The sequence below is a fragment of the Macrotis lagotis genome, chromosome X, assembly GCF_037893015.1.
Source record: "Macrotis lagotis isolate mMagLag1 chromosome X, bilby.v1.9.chrom.fasta, whole genome shotgun sequence".
Taxonomy (NCBI): Eukaryota; Metazoa; Chordata; class Mammalia; order Peramelemorphia; family Peramelidae; genus Macrotis; species Macrotis lagotis.
In genome coordinates, this window is record NC_133666.1 from 195,378,341 (window position 1) to 195,397,524 (window position 19,184).

The window sequence follows — 19,184 nt, forward strand, 5'->3', positions numbered from 1 at the left end:
TCTGCTGTTCCTTATCCCACACACACATTGGGGTGGAGGACTTAGGGGTGGGGGATGAGAACAACAATAAAGATCAAGTTAAGGTATGCTTTTCTTCCACCATCCTGATCAAACTTTACATACTATCATCAGGTGGAGGGAAAGCAATGAATGCTTATGAACTTGTCTCTATACAAATAGGGATGATGATTATGGAGAGCAAAGACTGGTAGTAGAAAGAGATTGTTGGACTTTAACGTCTCCTTTACCTTCAACTTGGATGAGTAACAGATAGTTTCACTTTCTAGAGAAAAAAGAATTTTTATTTAAAAGAGGCAGCTACTCATTTACTTATTTTCACAGTTACTCACTCAGGAAAAAAAATCATATTATTTTCTCCTTTCCTTAATTTCTTTTCTTCCCCTCATTTCTCAATCCATTAAAATCTAACTTTCCATCTCTCTATACAATTATCAATGTACAACTATAGCAAGGAATTAAAAATCTCTTAATTGCTAAATCATATAGTCTATTTTCCCAATACTCATCCTTGACTTGTCTATGATTTTTGATATGGCTGATCAATACTCTGTCCTCCTCTAGCCTTTCTGACACAGCTTTGTTTTCCTATATATCTGATAATTCCTTATCCATTTGCTTTGCTGGATTGTCATTCATGTTCTCCCAGAGTTGTAAGGCCCCCAAGGCTCTGGTCTCAGCTCTGTTTTCTTGATCATCTTAACATGTTCCATGGATTCAATTATGAATTCTTAAAGATGCCTTCCCGGGGACAGCTAGGTAGCATAGTGGTTTGAGCACTGGCCCTGGAGGCAAGAGGACCTGAGTTCAAATCTGACCTCAGGCATTTAATAATTACCTAGCTGCGTGACCTTGGGCAAGTCATTTAACACTATTGCCTTGTAGAAACAAATAAAAAAAGATGCCTCCCAGATCTATATAGACAATTCCAATTTTTCTCCTGAGCACTGGTTAGTTCTGAACCCTCAATTCCTGTATGACACCTTCAAATGCATGCCAAATGGAAAATGTTCAAAACCAAATTCATTCCCCCTCCCCAATTTCTCTCAGATGTCCCATCATTTTCCAGGCACCCAGGTTTACTCTGGAGTCATCCTCTTTACTATTTCTCAATCAGTTGTAAAGTCTTTTGTCTACCTTGCACATAATTTCTCCTATACTTCCCCAAATCTTCACTCTCCATGCTGAAACACCCTAGTTCAAGCTAACATCTTTAAACTGTACTATTCTAACTCTTTTTTTTTTTTTTAGGTTTTTGCAAGGCAAACGGGGTTAAAGTGGCTTGCCCAAGGCCACACAGCTAGGTAAGTATTAAGTGTCTGAGGCGGAATTTGAACTCAGGTACTCCTGACACCAGGGCCGGTGCTCTGTCCACTGTACCACCTAGTTGCCCCTCTAACTCCTTCTTGACTGGACTTTCAGTTACTAGTTTCTCTTTTCTCCAATCCATCTGCCACCTCTGCCACAGTAGAGGCAGAACTTTAAACCAGGTCTTCCTGATTTTGTGTCCAACTCTGTATCCACTATTATTCTCTATCACTCCACATATTATAGTGTATTTCTTTGTTTAATATTATCTCCATGTACCCCAGTAGAATATAATGGGGGTGGCTAGGTGGCGTAGTGGATAAAGCACCGGCCTTGGAGTCAGGAGTACCTGGTTTCAAATCTGGTCTAAGACACTTAATAATTACCTAGCTGTGTGGCCTTGGGCAAGCCACTTAATAACCCTGTTTGCCTTGCAAAAAAAAAAAGCTTAAAAAAAAAGAATATAATGATTATTTTTTCCATTCTTTTTAATTTCCCATGCTTTCAAATGCTTGTTTGGTTGGGTTTGGAAACAATTAAATGATCTATAAGGAATGAGTTCTTCTCTTATCCCTCATGCCAGCATCCCAGGACTTCTGTCTCCCTGACAACTGAAGACACCTTTCCTGCCTCTTGTTTCAAGAGTAAAAATTATAATTTTATTCTTAGTTGTATTTCTGATTATGCAGATACAAGGGTCACTTACTAGTATCCACTTCTGTTACCAAGATAGGTTTGGAGAATTGAATCCGGAATCCCCAAGGGTAATCACCAGTTCCTTTGGAAATTCTCACAGTCCGTTCCCGAACTATAAAAGAAAGCAAATAGAATTACTCTGTTATTCTTTTTGTTCTGAAAAGAGAATGCATCAGACAATTCATATGTGCTTCTATTGAAGGGGAGAGCTATTCAAATAAGAAAATGAAATAAAATGAAATAAAACATCTAAATGAAAAAAATCAGAAAGCTTATTTGAAGGTTCATAAAGGCTTTCAAACTTTAGGAGGCACAGTTCATAGAAAAGCTACTTTTTATTAGATAGAAGACAAACTAACATGCTTTAGAATGATTTGCAACTTGTAAATTAGGTAGAATCTTTCTAAAAGAATATGACTATTACTAGAACCTGATTTTTAAAACTTTCTTTCTAGATCTAATATTTTAAGAATGTCAAAATAAAGGATTTGGAGAAAAATCAGGTAATTAATTACCCTTAACTCTTTTACCAAGTGCAGGAATTACTACTATTTAATTTTTCAAGAAGATGGGATACATTTGAGAAATCTTGGTGATGTGTCAAGTTTTCTTCAACTTCTTTTAATTTTAGATTTCATTCTACATTTCTTTCAAGATTTTTTTCCTTTTTAGGGAAAGGCATCTCTATTCTCTTAAATGTAAATGACTTCATCTACTTTTACTCTTGCTCTTTTCTTTTTCTTCTTTAGATATTCATTAATTTTTTAAGCAAGCACGCACTGATATACCATGAATTTCTCATTACTGGGTGCCCCCTGGAATTTTGAAGGGAATTGTACATAGAGTATGGCATCCTGGAAGTAATAAAGAATGTTGACTGGGAGGCAGAAAAGATCTGGCCACTTTTCCTACTGCCAAAACTCAATTAGCTATATAACCATAGATAAGACACATCACCTCTCCATGTCTCAGTTTCATCACTTTTTAAGATGGGGATTGAGGTACCCAGCTCACAGGGTGATTGTAGGGCTCTCATTCCCCATAGAAGTTATTCTAGCCTTCTTCCTCCTAAATCCTGCCATATCACTTCCTCCAGTGTGGAGAAAAACCTCTTTACTGAGAAAACAGGTCATTCATCATGACTTTAATTGTCTGTATCTCAAACCACTTGACATCATCCCCCATAGTCTCCTTTAGCCCAGTCTCTGGTAATGATATAACCCTTCCCTTTGTCAAGTCCAACCCTTCTACAAGTATCACTGATTTCATCCCTCTCAGTCTTCTCTTTTAGATTACAAATTCCATTATCACTTCTCTATCTAATCTTCAGCATCTCCTTATCTAAAGTCCCCTCTGTAGATATGCTTATCACCTCCCTTTTTTCACCAGCACTAGACCCTTCACTGCCATTCTCTCAAGCTACTGTCATATGTCTCTTCCTCTCATACTTAGTTAAATTTCTAGAAAATGTTGTTTATACTCACTACTTCCATTTCTTTTCTTGTCATTCATTTCTTAACCCTTTGCAATTTGACTTCTAACTTCCTTACTCAATTCATACTGCTCTCCAAAGTTACCAAGGAGGTCTGGATTGCAAATTGATTCTTTTTTTTTTCTTCCAGTTCTTATTCTTCTTGACCTATTTGCTGCATTCTCCTTCTAAATACCCTCTCCTTTATGGATTTTCATGACACTGTTCTCTCCTGATTCATATCCTATCTTTCTAATTACTCCTTCCTAGTCTCCCTCACTGGTTCAACATCCAATTCCTAATTATGGGTGCTCCCCAGCACTCTGTCCTAGCCCTCATTTTCTTTTCTCCCTGAACCTAATCTTTTAATAACCTCCTTCACTCCCATTTATTTAACTAGCATTGCTGCACAGATGACTTTTGGTAGTCCCCAAGCTTTAGCTCCACATCATTATCAGATATTTCAAGCTGGATGTTCTGGAGACATCTCAAACTCCACAGATTCAAAATAGATCTTATCTTTCATTCAATAAGCAATCAATAGACATTTGTTAAGTGTTTACTATGTTCCAGATACTCTAAACACGGGATACAAAAAGTAACTCTGCCCTCAAGGAACTTCCAATTTAACCTTTCCTTCAAATCCCACTTTTTCCAAACATTCTTATTTCAATCAACAGAGTCATCAGTTTTGCAGGTTGCTAAATTTAGGATTATGCTCAATTCCTCTATCTCACCATATCTTGCCATTTCTAACTCCACAATAGTTATTATATCTATTACCTCTCACACATTTTCCTCCTTAGATCAGACCCTCATTAACGGTCCCCTAGATTATTGTAAAGGCCTTTTTTTTTTTTTGCAAGGTAATGGGGTTAAGTGACTTGCTCAAAGTCAAACAAGTGACTGAGGTCAAATTTGAACTCAGGTCTTTCTGACTCCAGGGCAGTTGGTCTATCCACTGTACTACCTAGCTGCCCCTGTAATGGCCTCTTAAAAGAACTTCCTGCTTAAAATTTCTCTTCCCTTTAGTCTCTCCTCCATACTATTACCAAAGCGATTTTCCTTAGATGCAGATCTGAGCTTGCTACTCACCTATTCATGATGATGTGTTTGTCCTTCATTTTTGAAGGAGACCATGACATCAGGAAAGGGATATCACAAAAAGCATATGACCTATTCAATATGCTTGTCTCCCTGTTTTCTCAAGTATAAATTACTCTTCATCTTTTAAATCCTTACAATTTAATCTCAAACTATCTTTCCATTTTCAATGTATATTAGTCCACGTTCCAGACTCTATGATCCAAACTAGCCTTCTCTTTAATTCATATACCCAATACTCAGTCTACCACATCTGTGCCTCTCTACTGTTCATCTACAAAGGTTGGAATGAACTCCCTCTTCACCTCTAACTTGTAGAATTTTTCTGTTTCTTTTAGATACACCTCAATTACCACATTGTCCTTAAAACTTTCCTGATTCTGCTAGTTCCTTCCTTGACAAACTACCTTACAAGGTATTTATTTCTAATTATTCTCCTTATATTTATTCTGAATATACTTATAAAGGTGCTTTCTGTTTCCTTCATTCATTAGAATGCAAGTGCTTTGTGAGTAGAGAGGCTCTTTCAGTTATTTTATTTGTATGACTGGCACCTAACATAGTTCATGGCACATGGGCAATGATTAAATACAAGTTACTGATTAAAGTTTTCTGAGGAGGCAAACAAGACATCTGACCAAGTCTAAAGAGATAATCAGTGGCACTATTAAGCTTGAATTGAACTTGGTCAGAAAGCACTTCTTTTTTTAAAATATCTACAATTATCTGGATATAAGGAAATAAAATTCTTAGATACCCATCTTCATACCTGAAGATATGCTCTAATATAACAGTATCAGGTAGTAAAATAAGAGGGCAAAGATCATTTTTTCTAATAAAGAAATTAACTTTAACTTTCCAAAATTTTTGGGAAAAATACATAGTGACACTAATGTTGATATTCAATCCAATACTAAAAGAATAATGGTAAAGTTATGGGGAAAAAATGAATCAAGATCTCCTGTTAGATCTCCAAGGTCTCTTTGGGATTTAATGTTTTGTGCTCAATGCTATGCTCTTGAAGAGACTGGCATTACTGACTTTTCTTTTCTGTACCACTAACCTGTCATTTTTGCATAATGTTCCCTGGACTTCCATGTGTTTGATCTCACAATAATTTAAGAGATGAGATGAGAAACTCAAGGACTTACAGATGAAGATCTTAACTGCTGGTTATGGACTGAAAACTAATCAGTATGAGGGGAAAATAGAAAACTGCTTTCTGACTAACCATAGTATTCAAACAAATTACAAATCCCTTATAAATCAAAACTTCCTACTCTCTCCAATTTGCTCTTCATCATACCTCCTGCTTTTGACAGGTTGATTGTCCAACAGATATCTGGTAATGGTCTCTTTTTATCTGCTATTCAAATCAAAGTATGATTGCTTTGTTTTGTTTCTATACTATGGGACTGTTAAAATAGCAATTGCTTTCAAGGTTGCTCTGCAATCAGGCAAACTGACTGTCAGAAGGACTTCTTAAAGTATAGGTACTTCAATAAAAACTTCAAATGATCCACTCAACTTTAGCATCCTCCTTTGGGAGAGGAGGCAATCAAAATACTTTGCAACATGTTCTTCCTTACATTTTGATGGCAGTTTTCACATATTTTGAGATTTATAGTCCTGGCAACCCTTTGCTACCATCTGGTAAATAATCTCTGACAGCCAGCAGTTTGCTAAAAAACTACAGCACAAACTATGTATATTAATTTTCAAATAATCTATCTCTGTAAACAATGCTTCCTTTGGGACTATCTGATTATCCCAAACAAATATTAATATGGAAAGTAAATGTTTCCACATATACATGAAAATTCTTCTACTTGAAAATATACAAGAATTTTTTTTTCTCCTACAGCTTCAGGTAGTTTGTTTCTGCACATTCCCCACCCCCACGCCCCCACCCCATTTACTTGAGAACATTAGAGTTCCATCTTAAGAGGGATCAAATAGGACATGGATGAGATCATAGAGCCTTTTAGCCCAAGATCTCTACTTTAAATTTGAAAAAACTGAAGTTTAAAGAGTTTAGTGACTTGCCTAAAGGGTTCTTGCTCAAAGTCAGTTCTCTTTCTTGAATCGTATTCTGCCAATAGAATTTGTGCTGGCATAGGCACCCGTATGGTGTCAGGGTTATTAGGAATAATCTATGCCTAAAGAAATTCTTCTCTATTCACAAAATGATGTCTAACATCTCACCTTGGGAATTTGCTTCCTTAGGTCTAAGTCTGATCCCCATTAAAAAACAAACATTTCACAAAGGGGTAACACTTTTTATTAATAACCATTAAAACCTCGTATGGTTTACTAAAATAGACCTATCATCTAATAAAAGAAAGGAGTAACAGAGAGAAAACCTAAGTACTTCTTTGCTATCCATGGTGTGCTAGAAAAAATATCTACCTAGATCACGGCCATATAGGCTAGGCTAGGGTTTGTTTTTGTTTTTTATTTTATTCCCAAGGCAATAAAGTTCTTGAGAATTGATTAGGCTAGGGAACTAAGGCCATTGATGGTAGTTCATGGTAAACTAAGGGCATAAAAGAGGATAGGCCACAGGTAATCATTGTCTCTCAGACTTGGTAGATGTTTCATGATCATGTCATTCACTACATCCTGATCTGACCAAATGTGTTTTTGATAAACATTGGGTATGTCTATCTAGTGTGGCATCCTTCCTGAGTAACTCTTCCATGCTACAGCTAAGAAAACCTTTTCATTAACTGATCGATAATCTAAGAGTCTCATTTCATTCCAGTTTTAACTGAAAATTATCACACTCAATTGAGTAAGTCCTGACCTTCAAGAACTACTGTGTTAAAGGACATTTAGAAAGGATTCCATTTCAGATCTTCTAAGAATAGTTTATGGAATGACAGTGACACAGTCCCTTCATCTCCTAATAACAATCCATTTCTAGCCCCCATTATAAGATCTTCCTTTGGAAGGATATCTAAAGTATTTGATACAATGACCATGTCTGACTATATAACTTCATTTTGCATCTATAGTCCTCCATCTATCTACCAAGAGATTGAAAATTTGTTTCATTCTTATTCCTCTGGAATCAAGGTCATCATAATGTTGAATACTTACCAGCAACTGGTTGGAGTTTTTTACTAAGACATCTGGGACTATTTTCAGTATTTTCATCATCTCCTCGGAAAACCCATGAAGTTGAATGGAAATTCTCAGTATAGAATCCTTTCTCCTCAATTTCATTTCGCATACCAAGATCCACTGATTGACCATCCTCTGAAGTAACTAAGGAGCAGAAAAATTAAAAATTAGATTCACTCAAGAAGAAAAGAATAGGAAGCAATGAAACACTGAAGGGCAGAAAACTGTCAATGTGTCCTGTGCTGAAGCCCTGAAGGATTCAAACAAGTATGTATTTATTTCATATATTGTGCTGTGTGTAGAAAACACAAGGAAAAAAGTGAAATGTAGTTGCTCTTAAGATTACATTCTTAAGTGGGATCTTTCTAGCTGTATACAAAAAATACAAGATAATTTTTAGGGGAGCAGGAAAACTTTCACATTGAAGATGGTTCTTGACGTGAGTCTTGAAGGAAACTGAGGATTATAAAATATGTGAATGAAAAGACAGTGCATTCCAGATGATATGAAAATAGGTAATGGGATATTATGTGTGGAAAAGAGAGAGAAGGCCAAGTTTGACTAGATCATGAAGTAAATGAATATTGATTCATCAATAATACCATGTCATCAGTAAAGGACAATACATAATAGGGCAGGAAAGATATATAGGAGTCAAGGTATAACAGGCTTAAAAGGCTTCATGTTGCATCCTAGAGATAATAGGAACTATTAGAATTTAGAGGGGTTAGCTAGGTGGTACAATGGATAGAGCACCAGGCCTGGAGTCAGAAAGACCTGATCTCAGACACTTAATGTTTGTGTAACATTGGGCAAGTCTCTGAACCCTCATTTAAACATTAATTTTCTCAACTATAAAGTATTATCTCTGCCAAGAAAACTTCAAATGGGAACACAAAGAGTTAGACATGACTCAACAATAAAAAACAAGTACAGAATCTATTGAGTAGAAAAGTGACATAGATCTCTACTTAATGAAAATCATGTTGGCAATTGTGTGGATGATAGACTGTAGTAAGGGGAGCTATGAGACAGGGAGATAAACTAGAAAGCTGTTCAATAGTCTGGTTAAAACTTAATGGGGTATAAAGAAGGGTGATCACTGTGCAAATGGAGAGAAGGGAAAGATGCAAAAAGATGTGGTGGTGGTGGTAGAAACATGATTTGACAATTAATTAGAGGTGTGATGTAAAGGTAGCTTGATGAACTTGATGTATAGATAGCAAAGAACCTTGTGAAAGAACCTGTAAGGTGCTTTAATGCTTTTTCATAATCAACAAACAATATGACAATTATGGGATTTTATATTTTCTATATAATTCATCAACTGAGAGATATTAAAGAAATCTGCTAGTTCCCTACTAATACCTTCTGTAAGAAACTCCTCAGTTTGTGTATAGATAACTCATAAAATTTTATTTAATGGGATAAGTTGAGAGTTGTCCATTTTTTTGTGGTCACTTTTTTTGGTATCAATAAAGCCCAAGATTTTACTGTCCACTAATTGTCTCTCTAATAAAATAATGCAACGTTGTAAGAATTTACAAATAAGTATATATTTTACCCAACATGGCCTACAGAATATGCAGGTTAAAAATTTAGTATGCCATTAGTGATGGGGAACTGGAGCTCAGGAGAGAAAACAGGGCTAGATATATCAATATAAGAGTAATCAGTATTCATATTAGAGGTGATAATTAACTCATGAGAACTGATAAGGTCAGCAAGAAAGGTAATGGATAGAGAAAGGAAATGGTGACCCTGAACAGAGATTTGCCCTTCAGAACATTATACACTATTGCTTCTTTTTTCAGAATTCCTACAGTCCAGATAAACTATCTTTCTCTCTCTCTTCTTCACATATAAAACTCCATCTTCCAGTTCCCTTTCTTAGCACTAGCTGACTCTGGAATGCATCCCTTCCTCATCATGCAGGCTATACAACTCCCCCGCCTCCCCCCGGGTTCCAGGATCCTCTGAGAGTTTTGAGGGAAGTCTTTTTTTATCTATTGTCATTAACTTGAGCTTACCAACAGTTTTTATCCCTTCTTCTAGCATCCAAGTTCCATTTAACATTAATTAACTTTTTCAAAGGGATAATTTTTCAATGATATAACAAGAATAAAATATAAACATTTCCTCCTTCTAGGAAATCATTCTATCCTCTTCTACTACCTGGCTCTCTGAGTGAAAAGGTTCAAAACTTATCTCAGTTTCCATGTAGAATTAGTCCCCTCTTTCCCCAATCATGTAATACAATTTCTAGATAATTCCAAGTTCCACTAAAATTCAGGATATTGATATTGGATGCTGACTTCAAAATTCCTGTAATTTATTCTCTTGACCTTCCTAAACTCCCAAGATTGTCAATCTCTCACTAGACACTGTGAGCTAAGGAGTGAACAAATGAAGCCAAAAAAGAGTGAGGCAAAAAAAGTAGGGACTGAAAATGGCAGGCCATTTTTTTCAATGCCTCTGCAGTCCAATGACCTCCTCTTCTACATGTGGTTTGCTGACCACAGTCAGTTATAGAATGCATATACATGGAACTTTCTGTACACATCATCATGATTCTTCCAGAAGCAGGCTTCCCAGCCTATCCATAAAGAAAAATCCCATTGCAGGCACTATGCACATATGCCAGACTCGTTTCAAAAATAAGATGCAAAGTCCTCATCTAAGAAAGTACTGTAAGAGGCTTAGCTTCTAGAAATGAGAACTGACATAGTTCAAAAGTACCATAAATGAAATCAATAATGTTTATTGAGTGTCTTCTAAGAGCAAGGTATTATGCTAGGGACTGGACCATAAATCTCCTTAAAGAAATCATGCAGAATAATTTTCTATGAAATAGAAATATTGCTATTTGGAGATTGAAGAAAATGAGATAAAATTTGAAATACAATTTTAAATTTCTGTTTAAAATAATCAGAGGGCAAAACAAGCAAATGGACTTGGTTGTCAACTATTAAAAAAAATCTTTACTGTCATTCAGGTTCCTAGAAAAGAAGATGTATGAATATCTGGGTGGGAAAGTTGGGGGGGAACCATACTGAGAAGTTTACACAATTTCATCTAGCAGTTCTTTACTGGCAGTAAAGACTAATAAAAATAGCTAACTTCTATATGGTATTTATCATGTGCCAGATATTGTGCTTATGTGCTTTATAAATTTTACCCTGGAAGGTAGGTGTTATTCCCATTTATAGATGTGGAAACTGAGGCAAACAGAGGTTAAATGGTTAAACCCAGGATCACACAGCTAATTAAGTCTCTGAGGTCAAATTTGAACTCATGCCTTCTGGATTTTAGGTAAAGTGCTCTACCCAGATGCCTATGGTGTAACTGATTACTCCAATAACTTTATTATTAATCTGCACTCTGAAAGGATTCATATTCATTTATTAAAATAATATTTTCTGAGAGAATACTACATGAAACACTAAGCTAGGAATGTTGAAAGATAAATATCATTTAAGGTTTATAAAGTGCTTTATGAATATTATTTCATTTTAAACTCTAGGGAAGATGCTATTATTCTCATTTTTCAGGAGAAAATTGAGGTTGATAGAGGATAAATGATTTGCCCAAGTTCACACAGTTAAAAAATATCTGAAATTGCATTGAATTCTAGTTTTCCTGATTCCATATCCAGAGCTACATCTATTTTGCTACCTAATTATATCTAATTCCTAATTTTCAGAAAAATATAGTATAGTACAGAAAATAATACCCCCCAAAAAATCAAAACTAGAATACAAGAGTGACCATGATGATTGAAAAGAAGTCATGAATGAAGTAAACTGGCACTTCAGATACAACTTCTAGAGGAGGAGAAAAAGTTTCATGTAAGAACTAGGCTTTAGGGGCGGCTAAGTGGTACAGTGGATAAAGCACCAACCCTGGAGTCAGGAGTACCTGGGTTCAAATCCAGTCTCAGACACTTAATAATTACCTAGCTGTGTGGCCTTGGGCAAGCTACTTAACCCTATTTGCCTTGCAAAAAACTAACAAAAAAAGAACTAGGCTTTAAAGGATGGGAAGAATATTGACATGTACCATCTTGAAAAATCAGGGTGTGAGAATGAGGGGGTTGACAACAGAGATTGGATCCAAACTGTGTATGCCTCTGAAGGCTGTTTAAACTTTTCAACAGACAACTAACTGTTGAGAAGAGTTAAATGATAGGGGGAAAATTATTCTGATTAGAGCAAGGAAAAGTGAAGTTGGAAGGGAAATGATTGAGAAGACCATGCCAATTGTCTAGATGAGAAATTACTAAGATATAGTAGAAATGAAAATTGGGGATGAAAATGAGAGATTTCACATTTTCTTGTAATTACAGAAAACATGTCATTATAGAAGTGTCATCAAAATTACTGGCCTTCAGACTACATGAATCATTAAGCATAAAATGTCTCTAATTTTTTCTCAGAATTTTAGATAGGAATAGGGATCAATTCAATCAGTGGTCTTTTCTAAATTCCCAAGTCTGAGAGACTTTCCTCAGTAATAGCCTCTGCTACATTTGACACTGATCCTCTCTGGTTTTTCATGACACTACTTGCTCCTGATTCTCCTCCATGTCTGACCACTACAGCCTCACCTTCTTTGTTGTTTTATGATCCGTATCATACCCCTTATTGGTAGGTGCTCCCCAAGGTTACATTCTAGGCCTTCTCTTCTCTTTTCTCTTTAGAATTTCATGGTGACTTTATGTCACCAAAGGATCACCTCTTAAAATATGATAATTACTCACTTAAAGTAACTAGTGATAAGATTTAGGTTTTAATCAAAAATTAATCATAGATTTTAGAATAAATGTGAAAAGTATTGAAATTGGAATGACAGGAAATGGGTTCAAATAAGCCAAGAAAATTTGGTTACACCATAGCAGTTGACTATAAATTATCAAGCAAGATAATAAGGGAACCATTTGAGAGATTATAGAGACTATGAAATTCCAGGAAAATTTCTGTGATAAATTCATCTTTGGGAGAAAATAGAGGTCTAGGTTTCAGCCTTGGTCTAGTTCTACTTTCACTAAACCTATTCAACTAGATAAGAACTTTACAGACTTTGAAAAGCCTGTAGGATGCTGAGCTTCCCATTGTATCCTAGAATCATTAATGTATCAGCTATGGAGTCTGCATTGAGAGCCAATGACAGAATAATTATACAATCACAGAAGTCTAGCAAATAAGAGGAAAAAAATGCCTACCAACCAGGAGCTAATTAACCCTGCTTTGTATGTGCCCTCTAAGCTTAAGCCCACTTTCTCCTAAATGTCTTATTTATTTATGGGAGAGACTTTTGGGAGAATCTTTTGTACCAAATAGTCTTACCCTTTTAAAAAAATGTTTTTAATTTAAGGCAATTAAGGTGACTGAGACCAGATTTGAACTCAGGTACTCTTGATTTCAGGTTTGGTGCTCTATCCACTGTGTCATTAAGTTGCCCCAAATCTTACTCTTTTTTTGAAGCTACTTAAGACTGACTGAGTAAAATAATTCTCAATTGATAATCTTGGGGAGCAATAGATGTTAGAGCTTAGGGAATTAGAAAATCACTCCTGATTTCTATGAGGTATTTCTATAACTCTGAAAGAAAGCTATAACCTTGATCTGAGAACCTAAACTCATTTGTGAGAGTGAGAGTTTGGATAAGGATCCTCAGAGCTTCCATGAGTTATATTCATCAGTTCTCATGGGTTTAATTATCATCTTTAGGCAAATGATTCCCAGATGTATATATTTATTCTTGTCTCTCCCTGGGCTTCTGTCCTGCATCACCAAATGCCTAGTATGAGAAATGTCCTGGATGTCCTGGAAATATCTCAAACTCTATATGTCCAAAAAACAAAACAAAACAAAAACAACCCTAATCATTATTCCCTAAAAATCCACTGCTTTTCCCAAACTTCCCTGAATCTGTAGAAAGATACATTCTTCAGTCTCCCAGGTTCCTAACTTCATCCTTATCCTTAATTTTTCACTCTACTTTTCCTTCACTACATAGCCCAGCAGGTATGAAATCTTAGTTTTTATCTCCACACCATTTCTTTTTTTCTTACTTCTCTCATGGCTTTACCACTCCACCTTAATTCAGGTCTTTATCACCTCTTACCTAGGCCTACTCCACTCAAGGCTTTCCTCAATCTAGTTCACACAACTACTATTTATTTAAATGTAGACATGACCATATCACTCCTTTAATCAATAAACAAAAGTCTCACTATTTTCTTTCTTTTTTTTGCAAGGCAATGGGGTTAAGTGACTTGCCTAAGGTCACACAGCTAGGTAATTATTAAGTGTCTGAGGCTGGGTTTGAACTCAGGTCCTCTTGACTCCAAGGCAGGTGCTCTATCCATTGGGTCACCTAGATGTATTCTTTTTTTTTTAGGTTTTTGCAAGGCAAATGGGGTTAAGTGGCTTGCTCAGGGCCACACAGCTAGGTAATTATTAAGTGTCTGAGGCCGTATTTGAACTCAGGTATTCCTGACTCCAGGGCTGGTGCTCTATCCACTGCGCCACCTAGCCACCCCCTAGATTTATTCTTAAGAATAAATACAACTGCCTCTGTTTAGTTTTCAAAGCCCTTCACAGTTTGGCTCCAACCTAGCTTTCTAGCATGATTATTCCCCTTCCCATACTCTTACGTTCCAGTTAAAGACTTTCTATTCCTCTCACATAGCACTCCATAGTCCATCTCCATCTTACCTTATGTCTAGACTCACTCCCTGCCTGTCCTCACTTCCTCCCATGAAATCCCCATTTCCTTCAAAATGCAGCTCAAACTCTGTGAATATATGTACTTGGGAATTCTTGTACTAGAAGCATATTGAGAACTGATTGCCAAAGAAGGATTTATATAAGGGTAGTTATAGGGAATTAATGGATCACAGGATAGTCAACTGTTATATCTTATTCTTGGCAATTATAATATTGATTTGATTATTATTTTCTGAGCAAAGGATAGAAAAGGGAAATTGTCCACTGCTTCTTTTGTGGCCCTTTGACTCCTCCGCAGTGAGACAGATGACAAGAAAGAGAGCTATTTCTCCTATGGAGTCTTCCTCCATTATTGGTCTACTGTCTTATTATATATGTCCTTAAATGGTTTCTTTTGTTACACATCTTGAGTACAAGTGAACTTTGGAAATATGCTATAGCACATTTACAACAACAATGGGTCTTTCCATTGCCTTTAGATTATTTTTAAGTTGAGATTTTAAGTTGAGGGTATCCTCATAAGAATACTGGCATTAAGGAAATGGGATTTGGGGATTGCAGTCTGTGTTCCAGGAAAACACTGTACCAGTTCCATGGGGCTAATATAATGGGCTATCTTTTTATCTGTGTTATATAGACTGAAATTTAGAAGCTTCTCATTACTTCCAACCACATTTTAAAAGTATATTATTAGAAAAATAGCTTTTATGTTGCTTTGAATTTCACTGAGAGGCTGTAGCTATAGGTATCCTGGGGGAAAAAAATAGTCTCAGTTGAAGCACCTCACCCTTTATAGAGAATTATTTTTGTGTTTGAACTCAGTTTTCTTTGTGTAGGGCATCTGTCAAAACACTGTCAAACAGCTAGGGTGGGCAAACACATATCTATCTATTTTATGCCTTGCTTGATGCTGAAAATAAAGTGATCATTGAACACAATTACATGTCTAGTTGCATTTGTCATTGAGTTTTATAATAAAATTTTTGTCAGGTGGTGCAGTAGGTAGCATGAGGGTTTTAGAATAAGGAAGATATGAGTTCAAATCCAACCTCAGATACTTTCTATATGTGTGACCTTGGGCAAGTCAATTAACCTCTGAAATGCCTCAATTTCCCCATCTGTAAAATGAAGATGAATCACCAATCTCCTGAGGTGGTTGTGAGGAATAAATGCTATAATAATTGTAAAGCATTTAGTACAGTGCATTACATAGTAAGTGCTATATAAAAGTTATTATTATTATAAATCCTTATGGTTTCATTGTATTATCATAATGCCTTATGATTTTATGATTATTATTACAAAATCTTAAGGTACCTTGCATGCATTATCTCCTCTGATCTTCACAATACTCCTAGCATATAGCTCTATAATTATTATCATTTCTACTTGACAGACGAGGAAACTTAAAAGAAGTTTAGACATATTTCATTGGTCAAGCTGCTTATGAGTGGCAGAATACAAACCTATGTTTTACATAATTCCAAGTCTACTGCTCATAAATTATACCATGCAATCTCTACAATTTTGTGTTTTGACTTTGAGGAGGTATTGGAGACATTTTAATAAAAGCCTTCAAAGAGGAATTTGGTTATATTGGATCAAGTGCTTTTAAGCAAGAGTTTACAATCCCTTTATCCCTGTTAGTTGCATGACCATAAAAGTGTTGTTTGCTTTGGAAATTTCATTTGTGAAAAATTAACCATCCTTCCCTCACATTCCCATCAAAGATATACTGTAGAAGTTCTAGGCTAAAGAGTTGGCAGGGGGATTAATAATAGCTGATGTCTTCTTGATTGTATTTTTTTTTGACAGAAACCTCGTTTGTGATTTTTTTTCCATTATTTTGTAATCTACTCTTAACTCCTTTAGCTAACTTAAAACTCAATCTCCCTCCCCTCCACCTCTTGCAGTATGTGATAGAGGCTCCAGAACCAGAAGAGCTTGGCCATAGCTGGGTGGGTGTCTTACAGTTGATGGAAGTTTTTTTTTTTTAGGATTTTTTTTTGGAAAGGCAATGGTGTTAAGTGACTTGCCCAAGGTCACACAGATAGGTAATTAAGTGTCTGAGGTGAGATTCGAACTCAGATCCTCCTGACTCCAGGTCTGGTGCTCTATTCACTGCTCCACCTAGCTGCCCCAATGGCAGTTTTTTTAAGAGGCTGATTCACCCAATACCTTGACCAACAGGAGAGTTTCTTTTTCCTTCCTGTCTGGTGCTCCTGGGGTAAGGGAGGAGGGGACTGGCAATGCAGTCATGTATGCTATGGAGAGCAAAGTGCAGGTGACACCCTCCCTGCATAGCAACTGCAGCTTCAGTTATACCCTTGAGGATCACACTAAACAAACCTTTGGTGTTTTGAATGAACTTCAGCTCAGCCAGTAGCTATAGATGACTCTGCAGGTCAGATGTGACAACATATCCTCTGCCCAGTTTATGACCCACAGAGTGGTACTGACTTCCTCCAGCCCAGTTTCCAAGACCATGTTCACCAAGGAGTTGTGATAGCCGGGTCCGGAAGTGTTCTCTATTGAAAACATCAACCCCAAAGTGACAGATGACTCCTAGAGTTTGCCTATACTGCTTCCATCTCCATGTATGCTGCACATGATAAATGAGGCTGTCATGGACCAGACTAACAGTGCAGTGTTGGCTAGCAGGGACTTTTTGATGTAACAACTAGATTCAGCAATTGATCTGGGAGTATAACTGTATGCAAGTTGGAGAGGTGGTAAAGTAGGAGAAATTCTTTAATGTGTCCCATTGCCAATTGGTTACACTTATCATTGGGATAAGCTCAGTGTACAGTTTGAAAGCAACACCTTCTATGCCTGCATCAATTGTGACTAGGAGTATTGGCGCTTCCACGTTTAAATTCTTCTTCCCACTGTCTGTCCATAGTCACTCCCCACTGTAAAACTGAGGTCTTCTTATCAGACTTATATTGTAAGGACTATCTGGCTAAGGTCTTTCAGGATCACACCCTGCAATAAACCCACTCAGGTGATGATGTCCTGCCAGACACACAAGGTGGGTCAGCTCATCTAGACAGCAGTGACTACTTCCAGTAGTCACAGGGCTATCTGGAGACTTACAACCCTTGTGATGGGACTTGGCTCCACTTTGCAGAAATATGGGTTCCCTGAAGTGATCTAGCAAATTGTGTGGTGGGTAGGCTGCTGCATACTGCAAGGAAAAGGATCAATTTCCTAGATGGCAGCACAAATTCCAATGCCCTTGACTACTATAGTCCTGTGAACAATCGTGTCCTAGAATCATATTAGGTTGGTTTATCAATGGCATCATCTTTGCATTTGGGTTCTTTGGTGGCTGCCTTCAGCACAATAGTGGGAGAGGTTTTAGCCGGAATGAGAATAAGTGGAATGACACTTAGCTGACACAATGGATTGGGGGTGGATGTAACCGTCCTGAATTGCCTACTTTTGATGGAATAAGTCCCCTCAATTCTGCTGAGAACTACTACTCTTAGAAGATCATATCTGTGAACATTATCTGAGGTAAGGCAGGTGGCTGTGCTCAGCACCACTGAGATATGCTTCAAGAAGCTTTGATTGTACTGACCAGTTGAACAGTATGGAAAAATATGATATGGAAAAATGAATGTTTGGCCTTTTGTGACCCCTGTGAAACATCAGTGGAGTGTACTTAGTGTCACTGTTCTCCAGGGATAGATCTATGTCCTTGGTTGATATGATAGTCACACATTTCTGGGTAACATGAAATGTTATCACCCAGCCAGAGTCACATATGACTCCTGGAATATTCACACATAAAGTTCAATAACTTAGAAAATACATTTCCACATTAATTTACAAAACTGAACAAAAGACAAGGGAAGCTATCAAGTTCCTTCAAGCAATGAGATCTATATTCACCTTGGCAATGTGATCCATAATATAGCCTTGCACATCTGCTTCTGTTCCAGGCACCATTTAAGAACATAAAAATTGGAACTCCATATTATAGGCTCTTCCTACTTCAGTTCACAGCCCATAAGTTATTTACCCAATGGACTTTAGTGAGCATTTTCCCCAGCACTAGTAGATTGATCAACTGTGTCCTCAGATATAAATGTCTTCCCTAATGTCTTTTCCAGTTATTATGTAGGAAGTAAGAGATGAGTGAGATTAACAAAGTGAAGAGCACAAGATGTAATAATGCTCAATAAAACAGTCAGTTTTTAAGTCAAGGGTTAGTAACATTTCCTGATTCTATAAAAGAGACAGAATTTAAGTCATATACTAAATAGTGTTAGCCTCAGGGGTGCTTAAGTGAATCATAGTATTCTACTGAAGCTTTTATAACAGAAAAAGCACACAACACTTTCCCTTAATTATGCTTGAGATAAAATGGAGGCATGGACATGTCAAGTTATTCAGTTCTCTCAGGATTAGTAACAATTGGCCATTAACAATTTATATTTGGGACATTTCAACAAAGATGATTCTAGAACATTCACCAACAACAATAAAAATTGCTATTTTTGTTAATATGAAATTCAAATTTCTTTAAAATTTGACATAATTGATCCCTGTTTTATGTTACCTGAAGAAAGGAAAGTGGACCTTTAGGGTTACTGACCCTAGGAATGGATGATTGAAGGTTTGTCTTTAAAACAGGATGAAATGGACTTAAATAGAAATATTCAGTCAATATGGCTCACTATGGCACTGAGATATGTTGTGGGAACAAGAAATATTGATTGTAC

At 36.6% G+C, this 19,184-nt stretch overlaps 1 protein-coding gene and 1 pseudogene across 1 annotated transcript in view; one reads left to right on the forward strand and one right to left on the reverse strand.

Moving 5' to 3' along the window:
* LOC141499897 (uncharacterized) overlaps window positions 1–19,184 on the reverse strand; it is a 140,998-nt gene that overhangs the window by 109,712 nt on the left and 12,102 nt on the right. Inside the window, exons 4-5 of the mRNA XM_074202683.1 lie at window positions 7,700–7,867; window positions 2,033–2,134 (exon numbers count right to left, since the gene is read on the reverse strand). Of these exons, the coding sequence (XP_074058784.1) occupies window positions 2,033–2,134; window positions 7,700–7,867 (270 nt within the window). The remainder of the gene's footprint in view (window positions 1–2,032; window positions 2,135–7,699; window positions 7,868–19,184) is intronic.
* LOC141503354 (kelch-like ECH-associated protein 1 pseudogene) lies at window positions 9,293–17,739 on the forward strand (annotated as a pseudogene).